General features: G+C 38.8%; 3 protein-coding genes and 1 long non-coding RNA gene across 8 annotated transcripts in view; 2 read left to right on the top strand and 2 right to left on the bottom strand.

The window, feature by feature from the left end:
- LOC126634667 (uncharacterized) overlaps nt 1–14,640 on the bottom strand; it is a 74,388-nt gene that overhangs the window by 8,943 nt on the left and 50,805 nt on the right. The window lies entirely within an intron of this gene.
- Nucleotides 916–4,272, bottom strand: LOC126581844 (probable lipid-A-disaccharide synthase, mitochondrial). Of its 3 annotated transcripts, none has more exons than XM_050245775.1 (9): nt 4,133–4,272; nt 3,602–3,859; nt 3,249–3,348; nt 3,024–3,129; nt 2,717–2,940; nt 2,433–2,508; nt 1,908–2,146; nt 1,440–1,666; nt 916–1,313 (listed from the first exon to the last, which is right to left on the bottom strand). In XM_050245775.1, the coding sequence occupies exons 2-9, from the start codon at nt 3,856–3,858 to the stop codon at nt 1,127–1,129; spliced, it is 1,416 nt and encodes a 471-aa protein (XP_050101732.1). In that variant the 5' UTR covers nt 3,859; nt 4,133–4,272; the 3' UTR covers nt 916–1,126. The 3 variants fall into 3 exon arrangements, with proteins under 3 accessions (XP_050101732.1, XP_050101733.1, XP_050101731.1); XM_050245776.1 differs by having other exon boundaries at nt 2,433–2,505; nt 3,602–3,870; nt 4,133–4,240; XM_050245774.1 differs by having other exon boundaries at nt 3,602–3,870; nt 4,133–4,239.
- Nucleotides 4,561–7,436, top strand: LOC126581865 (bax inhibitor 1-like). 2 transcript variants are annotated; one of them, XR_007609175.1, is made up of 4 exons: nt 4,561–5,136; nt 5,280–5,339; nt 5,901–6,059; nt 7,390–7,436. XR_007609175.1 is itself a non-coding variant. In XM_050245797.1 (3 exons), the coding sequence occupies exons 1-3, from the start codon at nt 5,110–5,112 to the stop codon at nt 6,084–6,086; spliced, it is 273 nt and encodes a 90-aa protein (XP_050101754.1). In that variant the 5' UTR covers nt 4,561–5,109; the 3' UTR covers nt 6,087–6,138. The 2 variants fall into 2 exon arrangements, 1 of the variants encoding a protein (XP_050101754.1); XM_050245797.1 differs by lacking the exon at nt 7,390–7,436 and having other exon boundaries at nt 5,901–6,138.
- On the top strand, nt 7,478–8,423 carry LOC126581869 (uncharacterized). The gene is made up of 3 exons (XR_007609177.1): nt 7,478–7,760; nt 7,795–7,995; nt 8,278–8,423. It is a non-coding gene; the product is annotated as an uncharacterized LOC126581869 (long non-coding RNA).

Here is a 14,640-nt window from a genome sequence, read left to right as displayed (position 1 = left end):
TGCGAAAAAGATAACCCTGCAGAGCACTGCTGTAACCCTAGCTAGCTAGCTAGATTATATCAGTGTCCCATTACAATGACATGACTCGATTCATTGTCTTCAGTTTCATCTGCGTCTGGTAATTCGTCTGCACCTGGCTCAACTTCGCCGGTTCTGGCCGATAAAGTCACTGCAACCTTGTTCACAATCTTGTATGTGTCATCCACATCATCATCCCCGACTGCATCAGTCTCATCCTCCCGGCATTGGTCCCCATTATTCGGGTCACTGTGGCAGTCGCCATGGTTCTCATGAGCCTCAGCCACCTTGAGCAAGAACACACAGGCCAAGAGTGTCCCTAGGCAAAGCAAGAGCAGTCTTCTTGATACAGCCATTATAGTGACGAAACGGGATCTTTCGAGCTTTTTCGCAAGAGATTGCTCGTGGAAAATTCGGATTTTAGGGTTTGTGTGGAGTTTGATAGCGTGAAGTGTGATTGAAAGGAGTTGTGGGGATTTTAAAGTGAGTGTTGTTTACTATAATAAGAAGTGGGTTTTGTTTGTGGCCTTGAGGAGTTTGTAAGGAGTTGAGCTAGTCTTATGGCTTTGATGTGGAAGAATGCCCTATATGTCAGCCTTGTTATTCGAATCTGCGTTACCATTGTCTTAGATTTTGTGTTTCTTAGGTGTGATTTGGTCCGAATTCGTTATCTTAACAAATCAAACCGGACTCCAAATTAATCGGGTTTGATGATATTCGATTCGATTTAAAATTGCGTAAATGTCAGAGGACTTTAAGTTTTTGTATGAACTAGAAATATACCTGTTTTTTTACTTGTACAAGCTCAAGCAAGCAAAGAAATTAGAGCTTATGTTCACGACATTTTTTCGAACGTAGGTCAATCTCATCCATGATGGATCTGTTTAGATAAAACGATTGTCAAAAGAAAAACCGATCAACATAGGGTTGCTTATTAAATTTTGGAATTTTGATGTTGCATTGTCAGTATTCATACACCTCCAATCGAGTGAAGAACGGAAACAAAACTCGCCGCCTTCAATCTGAATCAAGTTAAAGGATTCATCGGTGAGAAACAAACATTTGGATAACATTTTGTGCATAAATAATGACATCCCACAGATAACAATTATGGCTTTGCATGGTGCAATATTGCAGTTGCTGCTATCACACTTGGTGTGTTATGGGGAAACCTCCCTCCTTGATGCTGCTCTACCAACTCATCTGAATTTCTGGCCGGAGTGCAAAGAAGTCTGATAACCTTGCCAGCGGCAACGATCTGCTTTTCTCGGAGGCCATCGTCATGTATCAAACCCCTGCGGTGGATCAAATATACTTGATTTATGTGCGAACTAGGGAAATATCAGGCTTTGTACTTATAATATTCGGTATGCCAGTAAGCACGCTAAAAATTGAAGAGATCATGCTTAAATGAAACTTACAAAATCAATGATGCTAGGTTTGTCGGAGTGCACGCTTGAAAGAGAGCTTCGGGTATAATAGGTGAATCCATGAGAATATTTGGGAGAGAGATGTAAGGTATCTTGGCTTTATAACGAATAATCCACTCAGTTAGGAAATGAGCTCGATAAGCGACTACACATGGTAGCCGTGCAAGCTGCATCTCCAAGGCAACTGTTCCAGAAGCACATAATGCAACACTACTTGCCTGCAAGTTAATATAAGTAACAAGTTTGAGCAAGAACAGACATATTCAAATATGCTCAGATGTGAACATCCGAAAACTTGGTTTCAGATATGCTCAGATTCATGCTCTGTTAGATGGTGATGTTAAGTGCATCACCGCTATCAAACGAGGAGACAAATTTCACTGTGTAGGAGGTAAAAGGATACACAAGCAAACACAATTTATAGCATCCACAGTAATCTTTTAGGTTTTTTTCACTCACACTGAATGCATCATATTTTTGGTGCGGGGATCCTCCTGGAATCAATATAGCGGGCACAGGCCACTTGTTAGTCATTCCGGCAACATAGTTCTTCACATGCTGATTTGGAGCAACGTGGATGACTGTTACTAACTCAGGAAAGGACACTTTTAATAATCCCATAGTGTTTGCAAAGATAGAAAGCATTCTGGTGACCTCTTGTAATCTGCTTCCAGGAAGCAAGGAAATGACTTTCGCTCCTTTGCAAAATAAAAATCACAGAATATTAAATGAACGCTCCAATTTTGATAGAGAAAGAAATGTGTGCACACACAGAAAGGAGTGCCTTGGCAATGATATGGAGCTTGGAATAAATTTATTTAAAAAAGGAGAAGAAAGGGGAAGAAATAATCAATTGATGGAGCAAGAAGATTTCAGAAATGGTTTCATTGTGGAACCTCGATTCTTAGGCCACTATAACAGAATTATTCTTAGGCACTGCCAAGGATAATCAAATAAATATTACAAATGAAGATTAAATTTCACCTGCTGGTATTGCATATCTCCTTCGGAAATCTTCACAGTTTCCTTCTATCTTCAATTCATGGGGTGAAGTGTCCTTCTAGAAACAAAATTGTGTATTGGTATTTGAAACTTAAAAACAAAAGTCGATTTTAAAATCATCAAATAGTTCTGAACTATGTTTGTATTATTTTCAACTGTTTAAAAGAACGAACATGAAGCTAAAGATTCAAGAAATCTTAAAGTATGATCTGTAATGACAATTATCAAGTACTTCTATTCCATAAAGGAGAACAAAAAAATCATACCGATTTCAGCTCCAAAACATCCTCCAAAATGGGGTGGCCCACAAAGGTCGCAGCCAGTCCATTTGATCTGCAAACTTCTTCTTCATTTGGAAGTATACACAAGACATGATCCACAAATCCAGCCAGGCCTCGGAGTCTTGCTTCACCCCCTTTCCAAGCCCAGAATGACGGTGCTACATAGTGGAAGTGTACTGGAGCATCGACTCGCTGCTGATTGTATCTAGCTGCAAAAAGCATGTCCCCATTTTCCAACACCATACGTATCACTAAAGTCTGATTATAACACCAAGAAGGTGGTGCATATTACCCCGTAGCTGTTTTAAGAGGCGGAAAGAGAAACCCTTTGAATCCACTGTCACAACAACATGAGGTTGAAACAGAAGAGCAGCCTCTAGTGTCTCCAGCAGCTTCACCTGACACAATACAATAACCAGATGCCAGAATGTAAAAACGTTGTTTCCCTTGTACTAAAAGATGAAACACTATTTGTCGTCGAATTTGTTCAGTAAAGTCTTATATAGCTCAAACTCACTCTGATCCTATTCAGATGAGGCAATAACTCCAATAATCCCATCACCGCAATATCCTCCATCGGAAACAGCGACTTTAATCCATGCTTGGACATCATCAACCTAAACACATTATAGACACAAAACAAACACCTCCTGTTTAACCAATATCATTCAAACAACAAACTTCAAAAACCACAGTTTTGTCCAAAGCGTCTAAAATGTTATCCATGTGAAGATTGTATTCTCTTAAGAAAAGCAAGATAACCCAATTACTTAAATGCACAGACAGAGGCTGCTAAAATAAACCTATGTAAAAGGACATCCGCAAAGAATTACAGTTTCCAATAAAACCGCAGGGAACGTAATAGATTACCCTCCAACACCGGAAAAGCGGACAGGAACAGGACAGAGATTCTTCAGAGACGCCATGAGACGAGAGCCAATGGTGTCCCCGGAAACCTCTCCAGAGACTATGAAAACCCTCAGCTCCCCATCTCTAACAGCCACGTCTATCTCACTTGTGCTTGAAACTGATACATATCTTCTGATTAGCCTTGAAAACCCCACAAAATTCTCACCATCCACATTCCATAATTTTCTGAACCACATTCCTGAATATCTCCTGAGCATCCTGGTTCATATCTACAAGAAAATAAGTATTTTAAAAATCTTGGGCAACCCCAAGATCAAAAGTGAGTGTGAAAATGAAACTTATCGAATTTAAAACCCCATGTAAGTGAAAGCAGCCATTAGAACTGAAGAAAATAATTGCTTTTCTACGACATTCAATGGAAAAAAGAAAAGGAAAATGCCCAGTAAATTGTTGGTTATGGAATATAAACACACAGCAATTTGAAATATTGAAACAATAAATGAGAAAAACAGTTGGAAAGGAAGAACTTACAGTTGAGCAGCCGAGGCAAAGCAGTAGGAAGAAAGCAAAAAGGGTTTCTTCAGAAAACTGCTGCAATTTTTGGGTTTACAGATCCTAGCTAAATTTGTGCAAGGCCCATATATTGATTTCTTTCTTCTAAAAGGCCCGTATATACACACCAGAGTGGCCCAATAGGCTAAGAGGAGCAAAAAGAAATTGAAGAATCTCAGCAAAAGTACAAAAATAAAATAATTCATGGGGTAATTTTATTTAAACCCATCTAACCTATTTCTACACCCAATTTACTCTTTTCACCCATTTGATTTTTAACTAAACTATTATTACCTCTTTAAACCCAAATTTAATACCTAATATACCTTATAAACCTAATTCAGTATGTAGATTTATTTTTACACCCATTCAATTTTTTAGTCAGATGTAAGATTGAAATCGAAGAAGACTAAGAAGGAGAAGGATGTGTTGCTCCATTTGTTAGCCATCACTCCATCAACGCCTCTTCTCCCTCTGCTAAATCTTCCCGCCACCGTGAATCTACCGCTTGGCAGCCTCTAGATCGTCAGACCCGCGGGAAGTTGAATCGGCCGGCACTCCGTCGTCGTCGCGCGGGGATTTGGTTTCTTTGGACTCCTCGATGGGTCCCATACACTTTGCGCGACCCTTTTATACAGACCTCATTTGTGAACTTCTATGCTGAGTTTGGTAAGTTGTGCGATGCGCATAAGGTGTTTGAGGAAATGTCTGAACCATGTGTGGTTGCGTGGAATGCGATGATTGATGGGTTTGGGAAGAATGGGGAAATGGGTTATGGTATTTTGTTATTTGAAAGCATGCCGGAAAGGGACGTGGTTTCATGAACAAGCGTTATAAGCAGGTTTGGGAGAAATGGGTGTGGTTGTGCTGTTTTGAGTCTCTTTGCTTCCGTAAATTATGTCTCTGGTTTCGATCGGAATGGGTGCTCTGAGAACGTCATTTCTTGCATTGGATGCATGGTGTGGTTACTCTGTAATCAAGAGGTAGGATTTGTTAAATAAACTCTCTTTATCTTCCTGCAGTTACTGATGAATAATTTGTGAATGTAATATCATTCACCCGTATCTTCATCCTTAATTTGTTAATGGTATTAACCTTTTTGCATATTTGCATTTAAATGTCATAGAAAATCAGAGGCTGGAAGGGACATTGTGTATCCAGTAAATGCAATTGCATTCCACCCCGTGTAAGTTACTTTTTTCTATTAAAGTATTGCGTACTAGACTTGTGAACTTGTGTGCGTTGATTTATTGAAGTCATGAAAACGATAGGCCATATCTGGTTTCCTGTTGAAGGCATCTTGTGACTACAATAATAACATCTGGGAATTTCATAGTAGTAACTTAGTTCATGGTTTATTCTTTGGTTGAATGGTTCAAAAAATAAGGATAAGAATTGTTCCTTGTTTTTGCGATAGATTATGGCTTGGATTATACTTGATCCGTTAGTTGGGAATGTTTAAAACCTAAATTAAGCTTGAGGGGAGCTTAATAATTTCAGATATACGTAGCTCATGCTTTAATAAAGTTTATCAAGAGAGTTTGAGAATGAGATTCTTGTACATTATTGACTGTCATGTTTTCAAGCTATTTTGCCCTCTCGGGACAAATTGAAAAGAGCTATACATACTTTCGCTTGATGAGAGTTGCGGTCATACTGCTTATTGTATGAGAGTAGTGATGCTAGCAGTTTCTTTTTAGTCCACGTGCATTTCTTTTATTAGTTCTTTTCTGAAATTCAATTGCAGCTATGGTACTTTGGCTGTTTCTCAGCAGCAGCCATGTTGGCAAGGCACCGGGAATACCTTTACCTGGGGGGTTTGCTTTCTTATGGCCTTTCTATGCTAATTTGGTTACACTTTGCTTCTTCTGTCTTTGGGGGTTCTGCAGTTCTTTTCAAGTTTGAGGTAAGGAATTATCAATTAGTCATGTGAATGATGGGCAATGCTACATTTTGTGCATAAAAGCTAAAACAGGGTGATATATGCAGCTATCTAATCGTTATCTGAAATTGTGTTGCAGCTTGTTTGGACCCGATTTTACATCATCGGCCCAAGTAATCAAGGCCGTTGAGTAAACATAGCTCCTGACTGTTGAATCAAGAAATAAAGGTCATTATTAAAAGATAATGATTTTTAAAGTTATGATTTTTATCATAATTATCTTTTAATAATGATTTATTATGAGATATATATCTTGAAGTATGACAGCACAACAGGCGTGTGAATATGTGGATGGGATTGGATTTAATTGACAGCCATCAAGATGCATGCATGATGAGTTTAAATTATAGGAAACCTAGGTAGACTAGGGTGCTTTTTACTTGGTGATGGATGTGGCAGACTTGCCGTGGGAATGACTAATAGATATATATATATATATATATATATATATATATATATATATATATATTTAATTGGTTGCCGTACATTTTGGCAGTCTGCATGCCATGGGAAAGGTGCAATATATATATATATATATATATATATATATATATATATTTAATTGGTGGTTGTTTAGGTGAAGGTTATCCAAGTCACGTCAGGAATTTGGAACAGGACTCTACTCGAGAGTCAGGCCGTGCCAAGCAAGTACATCAGCCTATAAATACAGAGGCAGTGCATCATTCAAAAGGCCCCCTGCAAATCAATACAAAATTGCCCTGCGCAAACTCTCAACAACTTGAGATCTTTTTCCTTTTTCTTTTTCGCTGACACATCTTCCGTTGGCATCAACAGCACTGTGGAAGCAACCGGTGATACCTTAAGTTGGCATAGATAGCTCTGTCACCGTAAAATTAGTCGTTCTCGCAGTATCTTCCGTTGGCATCAACAACACTGCGGCGAGAGCGGTTGATTACCTATCCAAGTCTCGGTCGAGAAGGGTTTCTAAATCCTTATTGGTCGAGGTCATCTCATCGGCCTTCTCGGCGAAGTGAGGTGTTACAGTTATTACATTCGGCACATTGAAAGCTGAATTTGATATTGAACTTCGTAAGAATAGTAATCTTGTCTTCAGGTTCGAGAGCCCAAGAGGCCGAGACGTGTTCCTTTCTCGGCCGCAATCGCAAGACGCAGAAGTCAGCCGCGCACCCAACGCAACATCAACAAAATTTACTCCTCGGCCGAGCTCGGCCGACGAGTTGGCACGCCCCGCATTCATCGAAGGACGTAGTTAGCTTATAGATTACTCGGCCTGCGCGCCACGTAGGCTTTGTAGTTTCTAGGGTCAACACAGCTGTATTTCAGTCTTGTTGCTATGTTTGTCCGTATACTGGTTATCATAGTAAGTTCTCGTTAATGCTTTAAGAGCAAAATCCTCATCTCGGTCTTGTTTTCTATCATATTTATGACTGTTGGTGCTTAGACCATCTCCTCTTTTATTTTATATTGTGAGATGTTATATCTGTTAGGCTAAGTAGACTTGTTAACTAAAAAGGCTATCGTTTCTTTACCACAGTTGAAGAACTCGGCCGAGAAGAATGAGAATAAGAAGAAAAGAAAGGATTGACGCTCCTTCTGTAATCCTGGTGATGCAAAGCAATGCAGAATGAGATCATCACTTGTCTATATAGAGTTTTCCATGTGACCTAAAAAACAAAATGTGTAGTTGATATATTCCTTACTCTTTGGTGGGTGGTAGACTGATAGTGATTGTCTAGTGTTGCTACCGTTAAACTTCTACTTACTGTTTTGAATGACATCGTTTTAATTCGTGACGAAGTTTATTGTTGTGTTAATAAACTGGCTAGCTCCTCCATCTGCACTACTTGTATGTTGGTATAACAGGTTTCCAAGTAGCGATTTTGATACTTCCGAGTCCTTATGGAACAATTTTCGCCACGTCCAATGATTGAGCGTGGGCGTAGCGAAAATCTAGATTTCGCAAATGAAATAATTAAAATTAAAATCACATTTGATGACGATCAGAGCTTTCTTGCAAAGAACGCTGATACTCCTCTTCTGTTTCCGAACTCACAAGGCAATTCCAATCTCTATTAAATTTATTCCACTGCTTGTTTGACTCAAACATTTTCCTGCACTTTGACAACACATTTTTGTTAATATGTCATCTACACAATAAATGTTGCGCACTAGGAAATACAGACTTGATAGAATTCAGGAGTGCTAAATCTCGATCGGTGGCAATAACCCCAGGAAGACAATAGCCATGAAGCAATGTCTTTAATCTAGTCAGGGCCCAAGTGTAATTGTCTTCTTTCTCAGCCTCTATATACACAAAAGCAACTGAGAATGTCATATTAGTGGATGTCACACCCACAATTTGTAAGAGTGGAAAACGATACCTGTTAGTCTTATATGTGCAATCCATGATAAGTACATGTGGGAATACTCGTAATATCTCAATACTAATAGGGTGAGCCCAGAAAATGTCAGTCACAGTATCACCACAACTTCTTGAAAGTGTTAGTCGAGGGCGACTCACAAGCAAGTGTTAGTCGAGGGTGACTCACAGTCTTACCTTCACCTCCTAAATCAGACATTTTAATAATAATTACCATATTATTCAGCTTTCCCTGTTCACGAACCCATGTAATCAATGCATCTTTTCCTTTGAATATCTGCACGTAACACATATTTTATTTCGAAGTAAAATTCTAAAATTAACTAACACGTCAACGACACTATAAATATATAATTACCTCATAAGTTGTAAATTGATCAGTATAATCCACCACACATTCTTGTCCAACCTCGTTGCCTCGATCAGAGGCATCATTGAATTCTTGTTGCTAAAAAATAAATGACAAAATTATGATTACAATAAAAAATCTTCAAGCTATGATTAAAACAAATGGACAAATATAGCTAACTGCAGCAATGTTTTCATATTACTGACTAAAAACACATCAAGCCCCATTTTATAGTAAACAACAGACAACTTAAACTACCTTTCGGTTTCCTCTTACACAACAAATGGAGTTTGGAATATGTAGGACCAACAATAACTTTCATATTGGGAGGGAGAGGGAGACCCCCGAAAAATACAATCAGAGATTATCCTTGCTTTCTGACTTACAGTAATCAGGTTTATAGGGACAAGGCTCACCTAGATCCCGACATGTATCCCTCAAAGTTAGTATAACTAAAGATGGCAATGGATATTTTGTAATCCAATAATTGCTTAGTGCAGAGATTTTCCAGTGCAGGAAACAATGTTGGAAACTTTGAGCCAATAAATCATTTGCTTCTAAAATGTTTTAGTCCTTGGGAAATCGAAAAATAAACCCCCAAAAGAATCAACAAGACTGCAGAATCAAGGTTCAAGATTTTTCTCGAAAAAAATCCCTTCACATCAGTGGCAATTCAATGGGAAAGTCCAAACTTCCTCAACTCGAAAAATCTTCCATAAAGCAAAAAATTATAAGCTCATGAAGGACTCACCACCCAACCAAACATGACTGAAAGATATACACATGCGGAACCAGAAACCTTAAAGACATCGTTCAATTCGACAAGTTCTAAACTTTAAAAAATTGAAATCGAACGAACAAAAAATTCATAAATTGAGTCATACCTTGGTTGGAGGATTCAAAACTTCAAAATCACCATCAATCAATAGAAAATTTTATTTCTCTATGAAAGCTATTAGGGTTTTAGCAGAATGAACGTATGATAAACAAAGAATGATCGTAGGATTTAATTATAGTGTTTGGGTTTATTGATAAATTTGAGTTTTATTATTAATTTCATTTTATACTTAATAGTAATTATGCAATAGGGTAAAATAGATAATTAACATTCAAAATTTTAAGATGGGTGTAAAAAGAGGTTGCATGGGTTTAAATAAAATTTCCCTAATTCATGCTTTCCACCACATCTTTGCATCTCATATCATGAGCACATGCCCTTGTCTCACAAAGGTGAGGCCATGGGTAGGTCCAACGCGGTTTTACCCATTACAGAGAGGGAGTAGGATTCTCACCCCTCCTATTACCATTTCCTTCCAACACGGTTTTGCATGTGAACGGTTCAGATTAATTAGTGCATTGATTCATGAAAAAAAATGTACAAGAGAATTTCAATGCATTTCATATATTTTGCAACAGGGATACTTGCCATTGCAATGCCATGTATAAAATGATCTTTGTCTGGTGTGTTGGTTGACTTGGTAGACTTGGCAACTTCCAACTAGTCAAAAAATTCATACTGGTGTAATCTACCATAATTCTGGTTAAGCTTCATTCAAGGCAAGTTTGGCATCAGCTTGCAGACTCTTTGAAGAGATGGATATCAGTAGCAACAATAACTTTATTTCTCGGTCTGTTGTTCTGCTTCTGTTATGTTTTACCTTCAATGGAACTTCCATGGCATCTGACACCATCTATGCAGGCCGCTCTCTTTCGGGGAGCCAGACAATCACCTCTGCAGGTGGCATATTTGAGCTGGGTTTCTTCACACCAGGTAACTCTCGAAACTTTTGTTAGTTGATTAAGGTCTAAACTGTATTTTCCTTACTTTAGCATGTGTAAATAAATCAGTTTGTGATCAAGGGCTGAGATTAGATGATATTGTGCTAGGCTTGGATGTAAACATGTGTCAAGATCTCATAGGGTCTTGTAATGAATGGTATGATGAGCTCATAGGCTCACGTAGCTTCTCTCTCCCTAGTAGTCATGTAAATGTTGAGGAAAGAAGGAATATATGCAGGAGAGCATTCTTTGGCTCTCACTGAGATATTTTGAGAACACTCTCTGTCTTTTCATTTTCTCTCTAAAACCTCTTCTTCTTATACACATTTCTAAATACATCACTGCATAACAGGAATTCCAACATGGTATCCAGAGCCTAGGTTCGATTTCGGACTGGGCGTTGAATTCTGTGAAAGTGTGTGAGAGAATCCAACGTGAAATCTCTCCATTTCATTCCGATTCAAGCTAAATGGCTGGATCTGGAAGCGGTGATTTACGAGCTCCCGTTTTTTATGGAACGGAGTTCGAGTTCTGGAAAGTGAGAATGGTCACCATTTTCAAATCGTATGGGATATGGAAATTGGTTGACAAAGGGATTGTTATTCCAGAATCGAAGAAGAAAGGAGAAAAGAAGAAAACAAAGAAGGAGAAAGACGAGGAAGATTCATCCTCATCGGATGATGATGAAGGAGATGATGACGAGTTGGACGCACACATGGAAGATCAGCTCATGAAAGATGCTAAGGCACTGGGCATTATTCAGAGTGCTGTCTCGAAGGAGATCTTCCCTCGAATCGTGAATCAAGAGACCTCAAAGGGTGCCTGGGATCTACTCCAGGAGGAGTTTCGCGGCGATGAACATGCAAGATCCGTTAAACTTCAAAGTTTACGTCGTGAATTTGAGTATATGAGAATGAAGGAGAATGAATCTCTATCTGTCTATCTTACTAGACTATTTGAATTAATTAATCAAATGAAATCTTATGGTGAGAACCTCACTCATCAAAGAGAAGTTCAAAAGGTTTTGATTAGTTTGTCCAGTAAATATGATCCAATCTGTGTTGTGATTGAAAGAACTTCTGATTTGAATACTGTGACTGTGCAAGAAGTGGTAGGATCTCTTAAGAGTTATGAGCTTAGATTGAGTAGACATGTTGATGAAATTACAAGCACAGAGCATGCTTTCTCCACTATGGGTCTTGTACCTAAAGCACAGAATAGGCCACTCACACAGGGAAATCACAGTAAGGGAAAGAAGAATTGGAAGTCTATGTCTAGGAAGTGGGAAAACAACACTCGACAGCCTGAGAGACAGGGTGAGATCACTGAGGGTGTTAAACAAAAGTGCAAGATCTGTGATAAGGCTCATCATGGAGAGTGTTGGTTCAAAGGAAAACCTAAGTGTCATAACTGCAACAGATTTGGACATGTAGTGAGAGATTGTCACCAGCCAAAGAAAAATCATACTGCAAATTATTTGAATCATGTTCAAGATAATGCAATGATGTTTTATGCCTGTCATAAGGCCTCTGTGCAAGAAAATAGAGGAGTTTGGTATCTGGACAGTGGTTGCAGTAACCACATGACCAGTACTGAATCATTGCTGATCAATATTGACAGAAGTATAAGGTGTAAGGTGAAAATGGGCACAGGGGAATTGGTTGACTCAGTTGGCAAAGGCACACTGATTGTGGAGACCAAAAGAGGCACTCGGTTCATACCAGAAGTAATGATTGTACCTGGTTTGGATGAAAATCTTCTCAGTGTAGGACAAATGGTTGAACATGGCTATTGGTTGTTGTTTGGTAATTTCATGGCCTGCATATTTGGAGATCGTGAACTGCAAGATCATATAGCCACTGTGAAAATGAAGGGAAATAGATGCTTTCCACTAATGTTTAATCATGTGGATCATATTGTAGCAAATATTGCTACCACTGAAGGTAACACATGGAAATGGCATAGAAGATTTGGGCACCTAAACTATGACAGCCTGAGAATGCTACAAGAAAGGAGTATGGTGTATGGTCTGCCATATCTAAAGAAGTACAATCAGGTGTGTGAATGGTGTGCTACTGGAAAGGCTCACAGAGAGGCTTTTAGCAAAGAACAGAAATGGAGAACAAAGTTGCCCTTAGAACTTGTACACACAGATGTGTGTGGACCCATGAGTGAGACACTTGGAGGTAGCAAGTATTTTCTCACCTTCATAGATGACAAGTCCAGAATGTGTTGGGTCTATTTTCTGAAGTGCAAATCTGAGGTATTCAGAATTTTTAAAATGTTCAAGGCCATGACTGAATTACAAACTGGTTACAAACTGAAAAAAATCAGAAGTGACAGAGGAGGAGAGTACACATCTCTAGAATTTGAAAAATTTTGTGAAGATGTTGGTATTGAAAAGCAACTCACTGTTGCTTATTCTCCCCAGCAAAATGGTATTGCTGAGAGGAAGAATCGTACCATAGTTGAGATGGCAAGAACCATGCTCTATGAAAAAAAATTACCACTCAAGTTTTGGGGTGAAGCAGTTCACACTGCTGTCTACTTGCTTAACAGGTGTCCTACCAAAGCACTAGAGAACAAGACTCCTTTTGAAGAATTCTGTGGTAGAAAACCAGGGGTAAAACACTTGAGAATTTTTGGTTCTGTTTGCTACACTCATGTGCCAACCCAGTTAAGACAGAAACTGGATGAAACTGGACAGAAAGGTGTATTTGTTGGATATGGGACAAGAGAAAAGGGTTACAGGGTGTATGATCTGAAACACAACAAGATCATTGTCTCAAGGAGTGTTATTTTTTATGAAGATGCTGCTCTTAATTGGGAGAATATGGAAACTGTGCATTTCTCAGTACCTTTCTCAGAAGCTAATGAGGGTATAAGCATAATTGAGATAGAAAATGGTGTGTGTGAAGAAACTAATATTAGTTCCTCTGGTTTATCTTGCCCAAATACAAGAAGTGAGTATGTTTCCAGTGTATACAATGATGCTCCTAACACTGTGAATATGGAGAGTGAAATTCCACTCACAGAAACTTATGACAACACACCAAAGAAGTGGAGAGATCTGAATGAAGTGTTTGCTCAGTGTAGACTCAGTGTCATTGAACCTGAGAATTACTTTGAAGCTTCTCAAGATGAAGCTTGGAAGAAAGCAATGGATGAGGAGATTACTATGATTGAGAAGAATGACACTTGGAGATTGGTTGATAGACCAAGTGACAAACCAATTGTTGGAGTAAAATGGATCTTCAAAACCAAATTGAATTTGGATGACACTGTACAAAAACACAAGGCAAGATTAGTTGCCAAATGGTACACTCAAAAGCCCGGAATTGATTTTAATGAGACATTTGCACCTGTGGCTAGATTGGACACTATAAGAACACTCATTGCTTTGGCAGCACAGAAAGGGTGGAAACTGTACCAGTTAGATGTAAAGTCTGCTTTCCTGAATGGGATCCTTGAAGAGGAAGTGTATACAGATCAGCCAGATGGATATATTGTCAAGGGAGAAGAACACAAAGTATATAAGTTAAGAAAGGCCCTGTACGGTCTAAAGCAAGCTCCCAGAGCTTGGTACAGCAATATTGATACTCATTTGCTGCAGAGTGGATTTAAAAAAAGTCCAAGTGAGGCCACCTTATATGTGAAACATGTGGATGGACAGGGAACTCTGATTGTCTCTATATATGTGGATGACATAGTTTATACTGGAAGCTGTTTAGAAATGATTGAAGAGTTCAAATGTGATATGATGAACAAGTATGAGATGTCCGACTTAGGCTTGTTACATCATTTTCTTGGAATTGGAGTAATCCAACAAGAAGGGAGTATCTTTATTCACCAGAAAAAGTATGCACTGAGTTTACTGGACATATTTGGTTTAAAGAGCTGCAAGTCTGTCTCAATACCTTTACCTCCCACGGATAAGCTAAGGAAAGGTGATGGGAGTGAAGCTGCAGATGAAGAATTGTATAGGAAAATTGTTGGCAGCCTTCTATACTTAACTGCAACAAGGCCTGATATCTTGTACTCAGCATGTGTACTTG

The sequence above is a fragment of the Malus sylvestris genome, chromosome 9, assembly GCF_916048215.2.
Source record: "Malus sylvestris chromosome 9, drMalSylv7.2, whole genome shotgun sequence".
Lineage (NCBI taxonomy): Eukaryota > Viridiplantae > Streptophyta > Magnoliopsida > Rosales > Rosaceae > Malus > Malus sylvestris.
This window is presented reverse-complemented; position numbering and strand designations above follow the sequence as displayed.